We start from the raw sequence: 24699 nt of genomic DNA on the forward strand, positions 1-24699 counted from the left end.
GGTCACCCCAAAAATTAATTACTCTGTATGTTATAATTCCTTACAAAGAGTAGTAGAAGATCCAATCAAATTGTAGCGTTGAAGAAAGAAGGTGGATGAGTTTAAGGGGGTGAAATACATATAACTATATTTTAATGACTATAAAGTTGTCCTGAAGAATATTTTGGAAAATATTGATATTGCTTTAACACTACTTTCTTACTATTCTTTTATCTGTAAGTGTTAAATGAAGTGAAGTAAATAATACAACAAATCATGGAATAATATGCATGTTGGTAAATAAGCAAAGCAAATAATACATATGAAGGGTTATGGAATTGGCCAATACAAAATAGTTGACAAGTAATAATTAATTACACTTTGTCTCACTTTCATAATTTCCATTCTCCATCTGCTGGTGTAAGTGGAATTATGTATGGTTGAACCTAAAGTTGGAAATATTTTGTATGGTTGCACAACATACCCTTACTTAAGAGAGTATATCTCAAACAAATTTCTCAATATGACGATGTTTTTCTCATGAAACCTTCTTGAAAGAAGAGATAAATGAAGTTGTTGACAACGAAAAAAGTTTATGCTTGAACTGATTCAATTTCAACTTCATCGAGTGCTATGAAAGAAGATATGATAACATTTGTCTACGATTTTTCACAAATGGTAAGCTACTGAAAGTTGTGACAAATTCATTCTTAACACTAATTCTAAAAAAGAAGCATCCACAAAGTTTGAACTTAACATAGTGTAGCATCGAGGTTCAGACGGGCACTCCCGTGCCCGTCTGTCCGCTTTTTTTAATGCGCACAGCAGAGAAAAATAAATGTATGTTTTTCTTTTAATATTGAAAGATTTTACCATGTTCTAGGGTTATCTACCTAGATGTCTACCAAAATGGGAATCAATGTGCGAGAATTTTTTTAATGTACTTCATAAATATTTGCGGGTGCGATAAAAGAATTTGTTTGTAGACTACATTTTTTGTGTATCCACCATCTTCTCCTTTCAATTTTCCTTCCCTAGGTCAAGCAGGATACATCACCTACCTGAGAGATATGGATATCTCATAACTGATCAAGATGATGTATTACTCATGGATCAAGATGAGCCTGTGACCTACCAAGAGGCCATAACTGGTCCAGAGTCTGAAAAAGAATAAGGGGAAAGGGATAGGAAGAGGTAGGGAGGGAGAGAGAGAGAGGAAGAGGGAATTCACGCGTATTATGGCTTTCATTTATTCATCTCATAAGAGTCGGAAATGGTAAAATTATGATTAGTATTAAAAAAGGAATGAAAATAGATTATTTAAGCATCCATTAAGTGCTCTCATCCAAATTAGTGTATCTACCATCTATTTTTGATAACCATCGTAGGTCAAGTAGGATACATCACCTACCTGAGAGATATGGATATCTCATAACTGATCAAGGTGATATATTACTCATGGATCAAGATGAGCTTGTGACCTACCAAGAGGCCATAACTGGTCCAGAGTCTGAGAAATGGCTAGAAGCCATGAAATCTGAAATGGATTCCATGTACACAAACCAAGTTTGGACCTTGGTAGAGCCTCCTATAGGAGTTAACCCTATAGGATGCAAGTGGGTCTTCAAAAGGAAGACTGACATGGATGGTAAGGTACATACCTATAAGCCAAAGTACTATTGGTATTGTGTAATCAATGAAGTTCTTTAAAAGGAATACCGAACATGAAATCTTTATTCGAAGTATTTTCTTTTTCATTGCAATTATTTTCCATAGTAAACAAAAAATGTAAGACTCTCAAATTAGAATTTTTTTTTAAGAGAAAAAGATAGTAAAATTAATAGTAAGTAGTGTAATATAGCTTTTTTCACCTTATAAAGATTCAAATCAATTCTTCATACACCTTTTTATTAATGCGCTCTTGAGATTTAAAAAACTACAAATACATGAAGAAATGTCATATCATCAAAGAATACATTCAAAATATATCTCAGCTAAGCAATGTGGGATCAAGAAAATCTAATATAAGCCTGTGACCATTTTCAAGTCTCCTTATTGCGCTACACTGAGTTTTTGTTTTTTCTCCCGTGTCCGTCTGTCCTCTTTTTTATTGCGCTTACGTGTGTATATCTTTTATGATGTTTTTCACATATGTCATGTTAAAAAGAATATTACTTTGACACATTTCATAAAAATAAAATTAAGATGATATATATTCACTTTCAACATGTTTTAGTAAATTATGACTTAAATTTGAGAAATCAACTTAAAAAAAGGCGGAACACCTCTCTCTCTCTCTCTCTCTCTCTCTCTCTCTCTCTCTCTCTCTCTCTCTCTCTCTCTCTCTCTCTCTCTCTCATATTTAAGTAATGATTTACTATAACATATTGAAAGTGAATATTTATCATCTTAATTATATATAAATAAATAAATAAATATTCCTATCTTTTCCAACCAATTTTATCTTTTATATTATTAAATTTCTCCCTATTTTCATTTGAATATCTATTTTTATTTTCTAATTTTTTCTGGCCAATAAATCTATGAAACATGATTAAAAAAAGAAAGTATTTGCATATAATTTTTTGATAATCATGAAAATAAGAAGTAGTACATAATCAACGCTATAAGAAAAATACTTGATAGTCAACAAATCCATAATCTATCATCTTCAGCACCATCATATCTCGAAAATCTCATCTTATGCACCACCATATCTCGAAAAGCATGTCAAAATAAGAAATGATCAAATAAACTTCTACGCCCCACGTCTTGCTCGATCCTACTTGTGTCAATTGGGAAGTCTGCATTAAATTTTTGAAAGACGGTAATAAACTTCTGAATCACTAAATCCAATACTAAGAACATGCATTTTTTTCTTCTTTTTCCCTTTCATTCTCTCTCTAAATTTTTTATTTTTATTTTATTTTTGATGAGTGTGTTGTGTATGGCACTCATGATAATACTATTTGTTTTAATTAAATTAAATGAGGAAGTTGAATATTTTGATTAGTAACAGTAATCCATGAATAATGGGTTGGTTGTAATAAATATATAATTGGAATGAAAATAGGTCACTTCAAAATATCATATCCCCATTATAGATAGTTATAGATACACTAATTAGAATTTATTAGAATTTAAAGTAAGATGTCATAGGTTCTCTGAAATACTTCAGTGTTAAATTCTAGGAATCAATTTAATAATGCAAATGGCATATTATAATAATTAAAAATCATATTATACTTCTAAGTGGTTAAATTCTAAATTGTTTTAAAATTCTTAGCATCATATCTCTCATATTATTTATCTTAATTTATAATCTTTCTCCGCCTTTTTAGTATGCACACATGTAAAACAATTTTTTGTCCATAAATCTATTTCGATTTTTAACTAAATAGAAAAGAAAGATTGGAAATTGTATGAATCAGAGTCAAATATAGATAGAAGGATTTGTAGTAGAAAAAATATCTCAAGATAAATGTCATTAAAATGACAAATAGTAATCATTAATCATCTATTATGTAATACTATATGCCGTAAAAATCAGAAATATAATAATGTAAAATAAATTGAATCAACAAACTTAATGAAATAATAGACTATATATTTTAGCAAATTTGGTAATTATAGGCATGTTATATTTGTTCTTTAAAACAATTAATGGTAGAACTTAAAGAAGAAAATTGTGAACATAGATTTAAAAATATCATATAATACAAACAAATAAATCATCAATGAGAATATGCAATAGTTGATCATTACACTGAATCTCAAATAAAAAGAAAAAAGAAAACATGGGCTTATCTGTCGCTATCATTATAATGAGTTTGTTTCTTCTTGATCATCATACTAATGTTAAATTTGATCAATGTGAAAACATTGGCATCTTTGTGTTAACATTGTGAGAAATTGAGAAAAAAATATATCGTACGGTCATTAATGCCACCAACATGAAAGATCTCTCCGGCTAATATCAATGTGTTGGGGGTTGGCAGTCATATTCTACATTTCTCTTGATAATAGCTTCCATGTTGATGCCACTAAAAATCCAAAATCTTCTCTCTTTTCCTTCTCTTTTTTTCATCTCCTTCTCTTTTTATCTCAAAAAGTTATTTATATGTTCATGTGCAATAAAACAACACATAAAGGTAAAAATCAGTTTCTCATATAACAACATAACTTTAGTATAAAACATAAATTTTAACTAATAATTCCATATATTTTAATAACAATTATGGTCAAGTAAAATGAAATATAATAATTAGAAAGACAGAAAAAAAAAACTTAAATGGTGAAAGTAAAAGTTCAGTGCTAACTCACTTATCAATTATAGATAAATCATTTCCCAAATTTCTCAACTTTCCTCCTTAAAATCAACTTTAAAGAAAAAAATGTTTCCCACAGTTTATTAAGCAAATAAACATAAATTTTAAAAGAGAGATATAAAGTGACATTGTTGCTTAATAGGAAGGTCAACCATAATCAAAATCAGAACACTCTCTCTCATTTTCTTCCGTTTTATAATTTGTATGATATAGGTTTTATTGCTTTATTTTAAATTGTAATTAGGAAAAGAAAATCATATCCAATATAAACTTATATTTTTATGATAATGGAGAAAAGCAAAATAAACTTATCTTTATGTTTGAGTTTTTCAATTATTTTAAATCTTTTATGTGAAGTTTAAAAAAAATAATCATTTTTTAAGAGCAACTATATATGATCATATGAAAAAAATTGTCATTATCGTTACCAAAAGAAACTATTGTCAATTTTAAAAATGTGGTGAGAGGTTATTAAAATAAACTATATTGGAAGTAAAAAAACTGCATATTAGAAAGTTACAATAGAAAATCAAAAGTAAGATAGAAATATAATAGAATGAAAAAAGTTTTAAAAAAAAAAGTATGTTGATTGAGAAAAAGATGAAATTAAAAAAGAAAAATAGAAGAGGATTTTTAACTTGTGTCATCCTTCAACAGATAATGGAAGTTATAGATATTATATATTTTTTTGTGGGAGATGGAAGTTAGTTTATCAATTGGTAACCAACAAAAGATACTAATCACTTAAGTTAGTTATAAAAAAGATAAAGGGTAATTTTGAAACAAAAATAGGCCACTCCAAAAACTTGTAACATATTTTTTCTCCTTTTTATAATGTTATGCTGGTATATTGTATTTGTTTCGGGTATTTGTCAGGTAGGAGCATCCATGCGAGAAATCGAGACGAAAATGACGAAAAATAGAGAAAATATCAAGTTTGTACTCATGGCGTTCATTGTGGCGCTCGCCATGACATTGTCGTACCCCAAAATTTGTCATCTCCTTTTCATCTTTTCACTCAACCTATGACTTGAGAATCACTTGTACACATTCATGCTTAATTCATGTGCATCATGCATTCATTCTCACAAACATCATAGATTCAAAGCTTGTGAATGACAAAAACTTGGTTCTGCATGAGGCCTGTGACACTTGCTCATCATTTGGGCAATCTTGGTGCTTGAGACCTTGGAGATGGCATAATGGTATGCGCTCATGCCTAAACCCTAGTCTCGAATACTTAAGTACTTACGTCTTAGTGGTCTGCATCTATGTTAAAGTTCATAGAGACTAAAAAATTGGAATGCTTAAAGTTAAATATGTGTTTGAAACTAATAAATTAAAAATGAAACTTAATTGTTTCTAGTGATTAATCTCGATACAGATTAAATAAAGTTTAGCTTGAAGGAGAATTGCGGTCCAAAACACAGCGGAAATTAAAATTTTCTCCTTTAGAGATCCTTACGAATGGTCATGATCAGTGATAGAATATTTACCTCTTCTGACGATTGAAACCTTTGGTGCAGATCTCTTGTGACGATCAAAACCTTTGATGCAGATCCACAGAGCGATCACGAATGTTGAACGATGACAACGTCTCTACTCAGTCCACACAAACGGATTCCTTCAATCTCAGTGCTAGCTGGTACGAATGAAGGATTTGAGTGAGTGAGAGAGAGAGAGAGAGAGAGAGAGAGAGAGAGAGAGAAAACGAAAATAATGCAATCGCAATGAATGCTTCTGCACAAGGGTTCTATTTATAGAATCACTTGTGTGGGCTTCAAGCTAAAAAGCCCACTTAAGTGTATTTTGGCCCATATCTTATAATATGCCCAAAATCACTTAAGCCCATGGTACCTTACCATATTTCGTATTCTACTTAAGTACACCGTACCTTACGATGTTCTATAATTCACTTAAGGGCACCGTACCTTACGGTATTCCTTAGTTACTCTATCTATCATCAATCTGTCCTTTGTGTGTGACCCTGTAGGTTTTCGTGACGTTGGCAATTATATTAAATCACGCATTTAACATAATAAACAGTGAGCGGTATCTAGCAACACATCACTGCTACCCAAGACACGAAAATGTCATGTGATCTGACAAAACCTTCTGTGATAATACTTATGTGTATAATTACCCTTTTGCCCTTATGTCTATATTGAACACAAGGCATAGACCGTGGCATCCTTGTCCAGTTCAATATTGGGCCCATAGACATTTATCCTGTTATGCAGGATGGGCAAATTCCATCTAGGTCACTCATGTCCCTCAGCATGCTTCGTGGAGTACCCATCAACTGTCTTTATGGTTATCCAGTTACGGACAACGTTGGATCAGCAATAAAGCACTCGACTCCACATCTAGGATCCATAGTGGTTTCAGGTCGAAGAGTGGTATACACCATTATCACCATGAGAATAACTTATGACACTTTGCATAACTTTCTATATAGTATTCTCATAGCGGGTCAATCCGGTATAAATATTACTCCTAATATTCATACCTATGTTTAAGACTTGATAACTCTTTATCCATGATCCATGAGATGTGATCATCAGTCTACAAACATAATAGTCTTAATGCTTTAATGTTATCCCACTTCACACTAAAGCTCGACTACGGATGCTTTAAGAATAGTGTCCTTATGTTTAATGTGATCTCATGATTAAGTCATACTTGATACATTAAACAGACTAGCTATTCTAGGGACTTTATTAAACAAACGTAATAAAGAAAAAACCTTTTATTATTAATAAATAATTCGATACAAGTACCAAAAGTATTGGCCTCTAGGGCTTACACCAACATAGCTCTAGGCATTGAGTAGATGGAGAATACCAGCACAACAGCCAGATAAAAACTACTTTCAGTCAAAACTGCCTGCATTGAGGGAGAACGTAAGCATAACAGATAGAACCTTCATTGGCTGAGGCATCCAGAAATTGCATATATGGTTTGCATGGTTTGTTAATATATATTTTATTGGTAAAATAAACAAACATAACAATATATCTCTAACATAACAAATCCTAATTCTAACTAATTTGGGTTTGTGCTACAACTTGGATTATAACACAATATATCCCCTTATATCCAAGTTGATGAACATAAACTAATCATAGTCGATCTAAACTATGCCTATTTTATTTTCAAAAGTTTGGAATTTGTTGATCTTTAGTCATCTGGTGAAAATAAACAAAATTTTGGAGTTTTTTTTTGTTGGAATTTCGGTGACCTTGTTGATGAAGATGACTTTAATTGCCAACTCAGCTGCCACGCGTACATAAATAAACGCGGTTCGATTCTTGCTAAAAGAAAAAATTTGGAGTTTTTTTTTGGAATTTTGGTGACGTTGCTGATGAAGATGACTGTTAATTGCCAACTCAGCTGCCACGCGTATATAAATAAACGCGGTTCGATTCTTGCTAAAGGAAAAATTTTGGAGTTTTTTTTTTGAAATTTTGGTGACCTTGCTGATGAAAATGACTGTTAATTGTCAACTCAACTGCCACACATACATAAGTAAACGTCGTTTGAGCAAAATAGAGGGAAATAACTTATGTAACGTTGTTTGAACAATTAAAGGATCAAATTGATCACTTTTAAAATTAAGGGACCAAAATGGACCTATAGGTAAAGTTAAAGGACCAAAAAGGGTATTTTGCCTTCATTAAATTAGGTCTTTTTAGAGAAACCTTCTTATACTTGTTGGATCATATGTCTGTTTGATGTTAATTGAATTATTTTTTATGTTATTATTATCATCTAATTATTCTTGATCTTAATGCTTTTATGTATTGAAAAATGCTTGAGTTGATATCAAATGAGTAAGGATTTCTGACCGTTAGTCTATCGATCCGATTTAGGGCAATTATTCAACTTAGTAATTAACTAGGAATAGGTCATTATAAATTGTGGATTTTGAATTAACGAACATAAAACGCCTAATTTAACTCTGAATTCGGCTAAGGAATTATTGAATTATTGTGTAGATTAATGAGTTGTACACCAAAGAATTGAGTGTAGTGGTCGTATTAATTCGTCGTAATACTTTAACATATTATAAATTTGATTAATGCACAGTTCATCAACAAGTATGAAATGTGAGAGTTGAAAGAAGATCTAATAATCTTTAGTAATTGAAACCAACTACGTTAATTTCTCGTTTTTATTCTCGAACTGAATAACTCTGAAACATAGAAAATGAGAAATATCGAATTAGTGAGTAAACCAACTACCTTTGGTTCGTCCATGTATTTGTTCATTAATTCGAATGAGAAACCTATATCAGGTATGCTATTGCATACATAACTCAAAGATCCTACAATTTGTTTGAACAAAATAGTGTCGACCTTTTCCTCCTCTCTATATTTCTCCAGTTTCAGATTTGATTCGACATGTGAGGATGCAGGATTCGAGTCTTCCATCATGAATATCTTGATTATTTCTTTGACATATTTTCTTTGATGTAGCACGATACCTTGCTCCGACATTTGAAATTCTATGCCAAGGAAATAAGACAATTTTCCAAGATTCAACATCAGCTCTTTGAACTTCGACAAGTTCTCCATGATATTTCTCGTTACTAGACGGTCATCGACATATAAGTAGATGATTTTTATATATTTTTTTCCACAAACTGAACATAAACACCATACACAAACTTGCATTTGATGAATCCCAATTCAACCAAGTATGAGTCGATCTTCTGGTTCCATGCCCTAAGTGTCTTCTTGAGACCATAAAGGGTTTGTGCAACTTGTACACTTTCCTTGCTTCCTCCAGTATCAAAAACCCAAGAGGTTATGTGACATACACGACTTCATCTAGGGAACCATTCAAAAATGCTGATTACACATCTAAGTGAAATATCGACCAACCTTGTTTGCATGCCAAGGCTACCACTAATTAGATAGTCTCCAATCTTGCTACTGGTGCATATACTTTAGAGTAGTCGATTCCCGATCTTTGAAGAAATCCTCGAGCTAATAATATTTCCTTATGTCTTTTAATCGACCCATTAGGATTGTGTTTCAGTTTGAACACCTACTCACTTTGATAACTTTTGTGTATGCTGGAAATTCGACTAGCACCCATGTAATTTTTATTTTGATCGCTTGTAACTCTTTGACCATAACTTCTTACCATTATTTATCTTTGAAGGCCTCACTATAGTTGATTGGTTCAAAACCTGCAAGTAGAGGGAAATGAACCAAATCTCCATCTAGTGTGACTTCACCATCACCAACCACTTCAAAGTCTTGAAGCCTTGTTGGGAGTACTATGGTTCTTTGAGGTATTTGGCTTGTGTTAGCCACACCCTTTTCAACTCTGATTGTGTCTGAAATATTAGTAACTGCTTCAAATTCATCAGTTTCTTCTTCGACGCCTTAACTCATCAAAGGCTTGTTAATTCCATCGCCAAAATTCCAATCCCATGCAGAATTTTCATCAATCACGATATGTTGACTTATTACGATCTTCTCATTGATTGAATTGAATAACCTGCATGCTCTAGTTTTTTGAATAACCCACACTTCTTCAAGACCCTTGTTCTTCAGCTTCTTCGTAGGGCACCTGTTTGGAATACAAATAGTTGTGATGACAGGTTCACCCCATAAGGATTTTAGAAAATTATTTTGCTTCAACATGCATGTCGTCATATCCAATATGGTCATTTTTCTTCTTTCTTATATTCCATTATGTTGAGGCGTGTAAGGACAAGGTACCTCGTTATCGATACCATGTTCTGCATAGAACTCTTCAAACATTTTGGAAGTGTATTCGCCACCTTCACCCCTTCACAGAACCTTGATTTTCTTTCACTCTGGTTTTTTATAAGCATTTTGAATCTCTTAAAGATTGAAAATACTTCATCTTTGCGCCTGATCACATAGATCCAAAGCTTTCGACTGTACTCATCAACAAATGAGACAAAATACCTACTTCCACCAATGGTATGATCTTCAAACGGGTCCAATATATCTAAATATGCTACTTTTAGTATACAAGAGGACCTTATTGGCATAGTCGAAACAAAAGGCATTATGAACTGCTTCCCTACTAAGCAACCTCCAAAGAGTTTTTCGGGCATCTCAAGACTTGGTATACCAGTTACCTTATCTTAAGTAATCAACTTATTGGGTGACCTAAGATTCAAGTGGCCAAACCTCAAATTCCACAGTCAACTATTCTTGTGGTCGACAACAGTTTTGAGGCATTGTTCCTCAGTCGAATTGATCATGGTCTTAAATATCCTATTCTTCGACATAGGAGATTTTAAGACCAAACTATTGTTGATGTCGAACAGTTCCACGACTATATCTTTCATAAACATTGAGAAACCTTTTTCGACCATTTGTCCAACACTTAGCAGGTTACACTTCATTCCATGTACATAGAGTACATCTTTTATAATAGCTTTTGCTCATTGTTCCTTTGAATAACTATGTTGCTAATACCTTTTTCTTGCAACAAGCTATTATCTGTAAGTTTGACCTTACTCTTCTTCAACTCGTCAAAATCTGTCAACCATACTTTCCTACCAGTCATGTGATTTGAGCAACCTGTGTCGAGGAACCAGATTTTAGAGTCGACATGGTCATCTGCAACTATAGCCATAACCACCATATCTTCGTAATCATATGAATCATGGCGTGCAATGTTTGCTCCTTCCTCATTGTCTTTTGTCGCTCCCTTGTCTTTTCTATACCAAAAATTCTTGGTCAAGTGACCCAACTTTTCACATTTATAGCACTACACACTTTTTTTTCTCTTCTTTGTGTTTCTAAAAAAAGTTTCCTTTTCCTCTTTTAGAAGATTCATAAGCCTTATCATCGACCTTATGCTTTTGAGAGTTTGACCAAGACTTCTTACTCTAAGTCTTGTCTCCTTTTCCTTCGAACTTGATGGAACCATCATGTTTCTTTCATGTCTGAGCATGTAGTGCTTGTATCGAATCTTGAACACCTTTCCTTTCGACAATCCTCATCTCATGTGCCTCCAACGAACCAACCAAATCTTCCAGTTTCATGGTTTCAAGATTGTTGGATTCTTGAATGGCTACGATAACATGATCAAAATGAGAGGTCAATGTACGCATTAACTTATCAACTATCATCTTATCAGTTAGGCTTTCACCAAAACCTTTTATGAGATGGACAAGATTCTGCACCTTTGAGACATAGTTTGCAATATTTTCTTCTTCTTCTTCTTCCATCTGCAATAATTCATACTACCTTCGCAACATCTGCAATTTGACGTTTTTAACATTCTCACCTCCTTCGTAATATTTGACAAAAATATTTCATGCTTTTTTCGCCGATTCAACATGAGAAATCCGATCAAACTTCGTCGCATCTACTGCAGATTGAATACAATACGCATCCTTACAATCTTTCTTCTTCACATCCTTATGAATGACTCCTGAGCACAACTTGCATTGTCAGCAAACTCAAGGATGCCACTGCTGACCACTTCTAGGGGTTTTATGAAAATCGAACAATATTGACTTCATCTCCTTACTCCATCGGTTCCAATTTTTGCCGTCAAGAACTGTAAGAGAATTCGGAATGTCACTGGTACCATTCATCTCTGCAGCAATTGCGATTCACGATCTCTGGAAGCACAACCACCAACATGAAGTTCTTGAAAACACGAACCAGAAGGTCTAGATATCAATTTGTTAGTGGGTGAAACACTTTGAGTGAGAGAAGGAATGAGAGATAATGAAAAATAATAGATGAGTTGTTATTATTGAAAACGGTATGACTAATAAATTGTTATTATTGAAAATTGTGTGATTGAATTACAATTATATATATATATATATATATATATATATATATATATATATATATATATATATATATATATATATATATATATATATATATATATATATATATATATATATATATATATATATATATATATATATATATATATATATATATATATATATATATATAACCTAACAAATCCTAATTCTAATTAATTTGAATTAATTTGGAATTAACCTACAATTTGAATTATATCAACAAAAAAAAGAATTCTAGCTCTTCATAGTTGATGATTGTGGATAATTAGATTGCATTGTCTGAGCATGATAAATACAAGATTTATCGAGTGTAATATAGGGATGTCTAATAAAGTATCTGCTCCCTCATTATCGTTGGCAATTATTATGTATAACTCCTTTTGAAGAATCATAAGTCATGCTTATCACTTGACAGTAATAGAATAATTACTGTGACTGTATAAGCTACACAGTTTCCATTCTCTCGCCAATCACATATTAAAGGTATGGGAATGCACATGAAGTTGTGCTCCAAATTCCATTTAATTGATCATGAAAGATGAAATTATATAAAATAATACCAAGCACATTCATTGATATCTTATTGCATAAAATTTACAAAGGCAGTCATTATGTCTGATCTTTAACACCAATTTTAAGTTTCTTGATATACAGTCCGATACCCTATTCTGTTGAATTGAACAATGTGGCTATTGAACTACCAGATCCCCGCATAGCAGCATGATTATATATTTGAACTGGTTCATGACAGCTTGTTAGGAATGCAGCTGTAATCTGGTGAAGAATTGAAGTGTTTAGTTTCTAAAGAAATCAGAAAGAAAAAGCATAGACCGGATCTATATTTGGTATTGGTACATTATTAGTTCGAGAAAATACCCTAATTTCATGATTTTGCTGACTGGTTCAATGTATTGAGTCTGTGGCTGGCTTAGCTGGAGACTAATAGGCGCATGTAAATCATATCCATTTCTGATAGTGCATGAAAGATTCGATGCCACATTTTCTTCATTTGTACTCCTTGCTTCATAAACCTAATATCCAAATCTTCTATTTAGTTTTTTTTCTTTTATAAATCGGCTATCCTCTACGCGTAACGGTAGAGGTTAACCCTCGAGCCGAGTAGAATCATGCGACAAAGCTCTCCCACAAGAGCTTTAATATTGCTGCATGTTCGGTGCTGGATTTGAATTCAGCATATTATCTCATCTCAATCAAGTGCTCTTGAATATCTTCAGTATTAGTTTTACCGCAAGAAAATTCGAAGCCTAATGAAAACTAAGTTTCCCCTGATATGGCGTGTGTCCAGTGTTCGAGATGTGTATGCATGACAAAATGATTAAAATATTATTAAATTGTTGTGTTTTTTTTTATATTCATATATACCTTCTTCTGTAGCTCTGCATTTTCTTTCTGGATGAAATCCATCTTTTTATGGAGTTCTACATTTTCTTGATGGACAAGAGTTCCCTACAATGGCAAATTGTTCAGAAATCTGCGAGAAAGGCTCATCAAATACAGCAAGGAAACCATAAACCTCCTGGTACCTTTTGGTGTAATTCTTTAATCTCATTAGTCAAAATATGATCCTGCAAAATAGACAGCATTGCAGCAGTCAGTAATTTGGCGTAAAAAAGCTTAAAACTGATTGGATGAGATTTGAATTGACCCGACATACCTTTTTCATTCGAACACCCTTCAGACTAATCTCCAGTTGATTTTCCAGATTTTGTAGTTCTTTGATACCCAAGCCAGAAAGTCCTTCACCCATCAATTGCCTGCTTTTATTCGAAAGAACATACAATTTACATTTTCATATGAAATTGGTTGGTTTACTTATAACAGAAATTCGTAAAATCAATATTTTCTTTTACCAAAAACGTTATGATTAACCTGTTAGGTTCTATTAATGTGCTCATTTAATTTACCTATGACTTTCTTGCAGGTACTGCAGTTGTTGTCTTAGTCCAGCTGCTTCTGTCCGCCAAAACTAGCATGCAGAAACATAGATATCAAATATGTTTAAACAGTTATCATTAAATAAAATTATTTAAAATGCAACAGCTGTAATGTAGAGAATTCAAAGAACAACGACATTACAAACAAGATGAATAGTATAGCAATAATTACCTTGACTTCTGAAGCAGGATTCATTAGCTGATGCTGTTCTTCTTTCTGTTTGTTATAGCGCTCGATAACACCTTTCATGCTGCCATAATGTACAAAGTTAAGGGTTTTACAGTGAAGGGTTTTCCAATGTTACTCAATCCATTTTCTTATTTACAGTGAAGGGTTTGTGTTGGGCTTTGGAAATAACAAAGTCAATTGAATTATTTGAGGGGTTACCAATTGGCTCATCAAAATTAGTAGTTTCAAATTCTCAATATGTCGACTATACACTTATGATTACGGAGGCATTAGAAAAAATTATTTGAGATGTAAAGAAAGTGGTGCAATGTTTTGAAATGGTTTTAGACCTTAAAGTTAATTTTACTAAGAGTAGTCAACTAGGTATTAATGTGGCTAAGTCCTTCATCGAGATGATGTGAACAATATCATTTGTAAGATAATAGTGTTGTTTGTGTTTAGGTATTATGGCTTACCAATTAGAGATAATCCACATGAATTGGCTACCTAAGTGACTATGTTTGAGTGCATTTTTCATAGAAGGAGGGTTTGGAGAAATAAGTATGTTAGTTTAAGGGGGTTGACTGTTCTCCAAAATTTTATTCTCAGTAGTGTTCCGTTTTTTATTATTATATTTTTTTTCTTATTATGTCGCTTAAGATATGAATGATGGTGGTTCAAATTTAAAGGGGATTTCTTTTGAGTGGATTTGTTACGGGAAGAAAAATTCTACGATAAAATAATGAAGAATATTATGGATGAAAAAAAGATACGAGATCATATCATATCTCAGAAAATTGTAGTGACACAAATCACCTTTGATATTATTATTGAATGTGCACCTTAAGATAGGTTAGCATAACACCTCAAAGTAATAATTTGAGAGGTGTTAGAAGGTTTATTTTAGAATATATCATAAGGATGAATTTTTTCTGATGATGATATCTAAATGGGCATGTGGAGAGAATGTATCAAGAAGTTTTAAGGACTTGCATGAGGGGTATGGCCTCAAGGATGTTAGTGCATAGGGTGAATCATTCCTATATTTGTTGAAATTTGATCTTACTATAGCTAATACATGCTTTAGAAAAATATAAGATCATTTTATCACACACGAAAGTGGAATGATATGTTCTCAAAAAAAAAAAATCTTTTCAGAAAATTAGATAGGAATATGAAATCATACCCGGAGACATCTTGAATTTTTGGTTATAGATGTAAAAGTTAAGAGAAGAACGAAGATAATAAGTCATAATAAGAGGCTCCACATATTAACTTATGACATTTGAAGGGTGAAAAAAGTATTTTCACTATTACAAAATAGATATTTCATAACACTAAATTACAATGCTCTGACAATTAATCGAGGTAATATCTCATTTTTGGATGCGCTTTATTTTTTATATTTACGAAAAAAGATTGCATTACGGTCAAACTAATTAACCGTGATTATACGTTCCATTTCGAATCTCAACTCCAACAATTTTTATTTTTCGTTACAATGAGTGTTGTTTTTAATATATATATATATATATATATATATATATATATATATATATATATATATATATATATATATATATATATATATATATATATATATATATATATATATATATATATATATATATATATATATATATATATATATATATATATATATATATATATATATATATATATATATATATATATATATATATATATATATATATATATATATATATATATATATATATATATATATATATATATATATCACCACGATTGTTAATGTCAACCGTTATGAAAGATATTATATTTTATCACGGTTTTTGAATACGACCATGGTGAAATTGTTTACCCATATATAAGCGAATTATCTCTCGTTTATTAACAGTATCGTCGTATCTCCCACAGCAAAATCTTAGCACACATTTTCTCTATTCTTCTTCGTCATTAGTTTTTCTATTCTACAGTATAGCCTCAATCTTGTTCTTCATACATGAAGGTATTCTTCTTCTTCCTTATTCTCTCGTTTTCGTGTATGTTGTTGTTATTTTTCACATGATTTTCTTCTTGTTCAAGAGTTTATGTTTTTTTTTATGTTATTCTCTTCTTCTTCTTCATATTTCATATCCTTCTCTCGACATGAATAACGAAAGCAAAGTTGTCCACGAGATTGAGGCTTCAAAGGGGGTTATTGATATGCTGGAGTTATGGTTGAATAAAGCCAAGAAAATTGAAAATGTTAGGGATCAAATTAGTGTTATTGAACTGTCTGGTGAAACAGACTATAAAAAGATTCTTTTCAAGAATCTTAACCTTGAAAATATGAGGAAGGTAGAGGCTATTGTGAAGGACCTAATGAATTTGGATGCAACTGATTTTGAATCAGATGAAGACCTTGAGAACTATGAACACCTTGAGAACTGCACGAATACAACTAGCCATGAAGATTGGAGACCTTGTTATGTTTCACATGATTTATTATTGGTTGTTCTTGTTGACAAATTTTTTCCAGGTTTTCTCTTATTCGTGTATGTTGTTGTTATGTTGATGTTATTGTTATGTATGTTGATAATTTTTTGTTGGATTACAATGTACTAGTTTATGTTAACATGCTGATTTTTTACATGGTGTTTGTTGGATTACAATTGATTTGTGTTGTTATGAAGAAAAAATTACAAGAGACAATGAAACTTAAGTGAAAGATGCAAACTTGTATGATAGACCTAGAATGACATCCATTTAAATTTAACACAAGTTTTCATATTTCTCCTCAATTTCATCCTTCTTTCATTTTACAAGTTTGTCTTTATTTTTTAGGAACGGTTAGTTATCAAGTTCTCTCAATGTATGTTAATTAATTGATATTTTTGTTGATAAATGTTGTTAGTGAATTTGTTATATCATATGCAATTGCTTGTTTCACTAACCCCTCATTGAACTTGTATTCATTTAAATATATTTTTGAGATAATAATCAAAACATTAAATTATCTTGAAAAACAACTTAAACGATCCAATGTTTTATGAATTGCACGCATCTTGTAATTCATGATTTCCTCTTTAGCCCATAGAATTTGATTCAATGTCAAAAATTCTTTAAAACAATGATGATAAATGAATTCATTCATCATCATTACTTTGAAGAATTTGGGATTGAATCAAATTATATGGGTTAATGAAGAAATCATGAATTACAAGATGCATGCAATTTGAAAAACATTGGACTCTTTAAGTTGTTTTTAAAAAATAATTTAATTTTTTTTGAATATTATCTCAAAAATCTATTTGAATGGTTATGTATAGTTAATGAGGGGCAGGGAAAAACAAGCAATCTCATATTTTATAATAAACTCTTATACATATCATCACGGTTGGAACAAATAACTGTGGTGAAATGTTAAAATGCAAGAATGGTGTTGTTGAGATTCGAACCCCAAGACCTATAAATTATTTCACAATGGTTGTTTTCATTACCCGTTGTTATAAGTAGCATACTACCTAACTTATAATCATGACCACTCGCCTGCTGTGGAAACCAACATAAATACAATCACACTCTACCTAACAACGGACGTGAAACCGTCATTATATGTGTTTTGTATTCGTCATTATATGTGTTTTCTGTAGTCGTGTTTCAAACAAAATATCTTTAAGGAAGGTTTTAGATTTCCAAAAAGAAGCATAAATGATATGTAGGGAAAGATGATATAATGGATTAGAAAGATTGATAGAATCAAGAAGTTTTGGATCTTGAGGTAAAGAATCTTAGTGGTGGGACAAAAAAATTTAGAGTAAAGTTAGACTCAAAGTAGGATGTTCTAAAACTTGATCTAAGTATAAGAAAATTATAAGAAATAAAAGAAGGTGACTAAAATGGTGGTTAGTGAAGCAAGAAATACATATTTTGATAGGTTATACTAATTCTTCAAGTTGAGAAAATTATAAGAAATAAAAGAAGGTGACTAAAATGGTGGTTAGTGAAGCAAGAAATACATATTTTGATAGGTTATCCTAATTCTTCAAAACTAAAGAGGGAGAAAAATCTATATATTGATTCGCGTAAGAAAAAAAGAAAGAAAGATATTGGACATGGATCAAGTGAAAGGTGTCATTGATTAAGAAGGTAAAGTTTTGGTTCAAGAAAATGATATAAATGATATTATAATTATTTAATGAAGGATATAAAATCTTATCAGACTCCAATTGTTTATACATCAGAATATGACTTATATAATCAAATTCAAAAGCACAAGGTAAAATAAACATTTGAAAGTTGCATAAAAGAAATGTATTTGAGATAAACAACATATTTATTAAAGTGTGGAAACTTTTTGAAGATAGAGGCATTGAGGGGCTCATCATATTTTTTAACGAAATTATGAGGTCAAAAAAATATGAGATGAGTGAAGCATAAACACTTTAATTCGGATTTATAAGAACAAGTGAGATAAGAAAAATTGTGCAAATTATAAGTCATGAATTGTACCATGAAATAATGGGAAAATGATTTAATGAAAAAAAAATTAAACCAAAACAAAGCCAAATTTAATAAAAAAGGAAAAGGAAAATAAGCTAGAACAAGGGGGGCACTAAAACCCTTTAAGGATGTCAAATTCTAATATTAGGGAAACCATGCTTGTTTTTCAAGAAATCCTCTTTAAAACAAGGTTGCACTATATAAAACCAGTTGAAACTTCTAGAAGCCAAACCAAGACTAGCTAGGCTATCCACACACTTGTTACCCTCCCTGGGAATGTGAGTCACCAAAAAGTTAATGGAATAGGTTCTATGAACAAATTTAACAAACAAGTTTGAAGATGCCAATGAAAAATAGATAGATTTTTGAAAGCTTGCACAACTTGTTTGAATCAGACTCTAGCCAACACATGTTCCAATGTCTCTCAACTACAAGCTCAGTGGCAACCATGGCTCCAATTAGTCCAGCTTGTAAAAAATTGTAATCACCACTAAAAGAAGAGAAACTACCAATGTGATATGAGCTCGAGTTTCTAAGTTTAACCCGACAAGCACAAACATTTGACCCCCAATGGAAGTACCATCTGTGTTAACTTTGATATATCCCTACAAGGGAGACTGTCACAACACTTCAGAGATGGTAATGGGTCTAAGAGGCTTAATATTTATAACGAAATGCATGAGGATATCAAATTCATGCATTGAAGAGTTGGAAAGCTAGTTTGATGAATTATCAAACATGAAAATCTTTGATGAAATAGAAGAAATAACAGTTTTATAGTGAGTTTTATAACCTTTGAATCTAATGTATTTCCTTATTGTCCAAATAGAATTAATGGAGTGAATGAATCTAGCGGATATCACCACATGGCAATGAGGGAACCAATTGTGGAAAATATAGTTCAAGCAATCAGATAAAGAGACAATGATCTGATTGTAACTAATGATTTAGTAATTCATTTCCAAATACTTTAGCAAACTCATAATTAAAGAACATGTGTTGCATGGATTCTACATCCTTGTGGCACAAGGAACGCGTGGAGGGAAAATGGAGGCCTTTAAAAGCTAGGATATCATCACTTGTAACTTTACAATTGAAAATCCTTCAAACCAACAAAGATTTATAAGGAGGAATAATGTGTGGTTCGTATGAATTTTGTTCCAAGGCACAACATGTGATGACTTATTCAAGGGAAGCATGCAAGAATTTACCTTGTGCAACATGTTAGGGTAAGCCAATAGAAGATTCCGAGGTACAAACCAAGCATAATTAGAGAGAAAATAATTCTTTTTAAAGGTGATAAAATCAATCTTGCATGTAGAAATGTTGAAAACATGAGCCAAATGCACGCCACACCAGCTATCCAGCCAAAATTTTATGATAGTACTATTGAAAATGATCAAACTAGAATGATCCATATAGTTCTATGATGACCCTTTAAGTCATTCCAAGAGGAGAATATGTGGTGATTAATGACTATATTATTCCTCAACACGATAGATAGAAGAAGATAATACCAACTATTTTTCAAAGAAAATATATTCCAACCCCGTTTGAGGTTGGCAACTTTATTAAGAGTGAGTAGAGATTTCAAACTAAGTCATCTCTCAGACGTAGGTGTACAACAAATGTGTCGAGTATCAATAACAAGTTTTCTTTTTTGGTATCTAATTGAGACTATGAAAACATAATTATTATTGATAATCAATTTGGTTTAATACCTAATAAGTTGGACATGGAAGGGATTGAACGGTATCAGATGGATCAAAAAAACCATCACTTTGTTTTTATTGATTTAGAGAAGTCATATGATAGAGTTCCTAGAAAAAATAGTGGAAAATCTATGATGAATAAAATGGTTATGATTACCAATATTTGAACTATCTATAATTTGTACGAGGGTGTCTCGACAAGTGTGAGGATACATGACGTAGACATGTCAAACATTTCCATAATAATAGGATTCCACCAAGATTGAACCCTAAAGTTTTACATTTACAATTTTGTTTTAGATGTACTTATGAAACACATCTCAAAGCTAGCACTGAGATGTGTTATTTATGCAAAGAATATAATCTTAGTTGGAATTTGAGAGAGGAACATATTGTTTTGGATATGTGGTAAGATAAATGAGATAAGACTAAAAATGACAACGTTACAAATGAGAGTTGGGGTAATAGGTATAGTAAAAAAGACGTGAAATTAGGCTTAAGTGTTTGGACATGTAGAAAATAAAATGTGGAATATCTATAATAATAAAAACAAAAAATAATAGAAGCTACGCGAAAACAGAAAAACCAACGGTAGAACATAACCAAAAAAACACAAAAACAACCTGCCATCACAGGAAGATCAACCACAATCGTGAACTTGCTACTCCCAACAAAACATCAATACGAGGAAAGGCTACAAAGACATCCAAAATCATAAGAGAGGCATTTTCTCATCCAACACATCCATATACACCTAAATACTTGAGAAGGTCATGCTCCCCAACCCAAGAAAAAGAGAGAAAAGTTTAGAAAATGAGAATGAACTCAATTCCAAGAAAGAGACCTGATGTTTCGGATACCGTAATAAATAGACGAGCTCTTATTATAAAAAAATATTATTATTATAAGACCTCCATGTAATCCAAATCATCACATGCCAAATCAAAATCAAAAAGCAGATCAAAGTATTGAGACCAGATTCGTCATAATGGATTAATCCATATGAACCAATTTATAATGTCTAATAAAACATAGGATTTAGGCCTTTAAATTACAACTTAAATTTTATAAGAAGTTTTTAACCCAACCCTAAATACGTTATAGCCCATATAAACCGCTGATAGACAATTCGCCCATATAGCAACAGATTCTAAAAAATATACTAATTTAGTTATTTCAAAAAAAACACACAATAAGTTGTCTTATAAGTTGTCTTACTTCCATGAAATTTATCTATACTATTAAACTCAATATTTTTATATTAATATTACACATTAATATAATCAAATTAATATTTTATTATCTTATTTTATATTGAATATTTATGTATTATTTTGAATAATTTTAGACACATATTCACTTAAAACATGTTATAATATGTTTTAAAATATCATAGTACATAAAAACATTTTATATTAAAAATATTATGATAATTTTTATTTTATTTTCAATAAATAAATAATAAAGAGATGATTTGTTTAGGACGAGATAGTCCACAATTCTGTCTATGATCGAGTTCGAATAATATATCTTGATTTCATATTATAATAAGATTTTTTTTTGCCTGATCATATAAAGTTCGTAGTCCGTCATAATTGTTTTGTTTAGAATTGAATAGTCTATTTTGACAGCTCTAATTTAGACTTACAGAAACACTCTAGATCTTCGAAAAATTCGATATTGGAATGATGAATGACCCTATTCAATGTTTTTATTATGCTCTATGCTTGTACTCTACAAGGTTTATGGTATCAACCGTTTTTCCCATCAAAGAGACAATAACTCTATTCAACTAATGTTTTCTCCAATGCCTAGAAAGTAACAATTGAAGTCGACAAAGTCGACAAATATAATGAAGTCCAATGGAGGATAATGATCTTTTATCCTCTTTTAAGTGAGAATTGTCATCTTATAATTGTACCTAAAGACTCACATTTAAATACTTTTTAGAAGAGTTATCTATGAACACATTTGTGTTTACTTTTAAATATTGATTATAGAATGATATGAACTTCCAAAAGGAGTTAGTTTCCTGGTTTATTGCACTGTATCACATGTGATTATTCATCTTCAATATCAGGTTAAACATGTAATTACTCATATTCATATCTAGCTACCTCCATAATCAATATACATATACATATTTATATACCCCTAAATTTAACTAGCAAAGATTAGGGTAATATGAGCAATAGCAATCATACCAAATTTCTGACATTCTAAATCTATCATTTCCTCATCTTTCTGTTAGTGCATATTTAATTTGTAGATCTTGTACTTTTCATATTAGTGACAATGCATGCGTAGATGAAAAAAAAACATATACTAAAAGTTTTATTATTCTACTACAAGATTTTACAGGTTTACTTCATAATAATATTAACCATTGCTTTGAAAATTTCAAAAGAAAAGGAATGCACCTGCTTTCTGATGATAGTGTTCAGTGCAGAAAATAGATTCTCAAACTATAATTCATTACCTTAACCTATAGATACATACATATATATAATATTTATCGTACAATATAAGTTAAGGTGCAGATCATGATAAAAACCATATATATGTTTTATTATATGATCATAACAAATATATTAATGCCATAAAAAGCTCCTAATAATGCAACAGAATAATCGCAACAAACATATATAGTTATTTTATTTAATTTTCCATTTTATAAATTATATATATTTTTCTTTTTTCTCCAGTAAATAAAAAAACTGAGATTTCAGATCACTAATCAAAAAGCAAAATAGTAATTAGAAATAATGAATACCTAGTGCTTGAATAATCATAGAGCCTTCCAGTGCTTGAGAAAACAATCAATCCAACTTCAGCATCACAGAGAATGGACAATTCTTTGGCTTTCTTCAACAATCCATTTCTTCTTTTCGAAAAAGTTACTTGCCTGCTCGTTGAGTTATCAATCCTTCGAATCGCAATCTTTCCTCTTCCCATCTTAATTTTTTCAAAAAATATGGATTAGGGTTTCTTTTACCTACTAGATCAGAGAACTATGCTCTAAACTTGAGATTTTTTTTTTACTAATATGGTAACTTCATCCTATTAAATGATTTTTAAATCAAATAAATTGAAAATAACTGTAAAAATATAAAGAAAGAGTGACTTACTTGAAAATGAAAGGAGTGAGTAGTAAGGAAGAAAGGAAGAAGAAGATGAAGAAGGTTGAGAAAACCGTTTTCAGATGTTGGTATAGATTTGTAGAAAGAGGTATGTGATGCAATTTTATTCTTTATATGGAAAGACTAAGGAGCTTTAAGACAAAAGTCACTACCATATTTATATAATTTTCATCTTTTTCTATTTATAGGAATCCAATTAAAAAAAGAGGCAATAAGTGTTTTTGTTTTCTCACCAGATATATAACAAAATATTTTTACAATATATTTTTATTCTAAGTGATCTATTTTTCTGCTAAGAGGGATGTACCTCATAAATAGACGACTTTAACAATAGTTTCTGATTTTTTTAAAATTATATCGTCAACTATTCTTTCCTTTTCAAAATAATTATCGTATTAATAAATAAAATATATTTTAAAATTGAGATTAATTACTATACACTGTCAGTGTAAAAAGTTTTACACCGTCGATTTATCACCATCATCCGTTTGTATTACTTTATAGATTTTTAAAATAAAAGTCAAACTTCTTTTAATATCCGACGTCTATGATTAACTGACGGTGTAAAATCATTTTAAACTGTCAATGTATTTCAATTAAACTCTTTAAAATTAATGTCATTCTTATTTTTCAATTTAGAAAATAATTATTATTTTTTCATATATTTTTTAGTTATTATTATACATATTATTTTTAATACACTTATGAAGTTAATTTAATAAAAAAGTAATCTTTTATTATAATATTATTATATTTTTTATTTTTTTTACAAAAATTTAAACGACATTCATTTTAAAACGGATAGAGTGTCTTAATATTACTGTATGATCATAAACTAACTAGTTTTGAATACTTTTTTATTTATATATTTATCTTTTTTGAATACTTTGTATTTATATATTTATCTTTTCATTTTTAAGTTATATTTTGATTTAAAAAATTAAATAATTAAAATCCGAATTCAACTCAGTAGATAAAACTACTTAGACTTTGTTTGGTAAGTCATAATCTCGAACTTATAGTATAAAATTGATAGTTTATAAACTCATATGACAATTTAGATCGACTTAGTAACCGTTTTTTTTATCACGAGCTTAAAATTTATTTTACTAGTTTATAGTTTA

General features: G+C 30.8%; 1 protein-coding gene across 3 annotated transcripts in view; it reads right to left on the reverse strand.

The window, feature by feature from the left end:
• LOC127083878 (MADS-box transcription factor 23) overlaps positions 1–23703 on the reverse strand; it is a 105001-nt gene extending 81298 nt beyond the window's left edge. Inside the window, exons 1-9 of one of the 3 annotated variants that reach the window (XM_051024252.1) lie at positions 23564–23703; positions 23209–23390; positions 14260–14338; positions 14058–14119; positions 13808–13907; positions 13677–13718; positions 13516–13599; positions 13009–13163; positions 12677–12906 (exon numbers count right to left, since the gene is read on the reverse strand). In XM_051024252.1, the coding sequence (XP_050880209.1) occupies positions 12888–12906; positions 13009–13163; positions 13516–13599; positions 13677–13718; positions 13808–13907; positions 14058–14119; positions 14260–14338; positions 23209–23390 (723 nt within the window). In that variant the 5' untranslated portion in view covers positions 23564–23703 and the 3' untranslated portion in view covers positions 12677–12887. Of the gene's footprint in view, positions 1–12676; positions 12907–13008; positions 13164–13515; positions 13600–13676; positions 13719–13807; positions 13908–14057; positions 14120–14259; positions 14339–23208; positions 23391–23563 lie in introns of those variants that run through there. The other 2 variants (XM_051024267.1, XM_051024260.1) reach the window with 2 other exon arrangements.
• Positions 23704–24699: the final 996 nt, after the last annotated feature.

The sequence above is a fragment of the Lathyrus oleraceus genome, chromosome 1 (assembly GCF_024323335.1).
Source record: "Lathyrus oleraceus cultivar Zhongwan6 chromosome 1, CAAS_Psat_ZW6_1.0, whole genome shotgun sequence".
In the NCBI taxonomy this organism is placed as follows: Eukaryota; Viridiplantae; Streptophyta; class Magnoliopsida; order Fabales; family Fabaceae; genus Lathyrus; species Lathyrus oleraceus.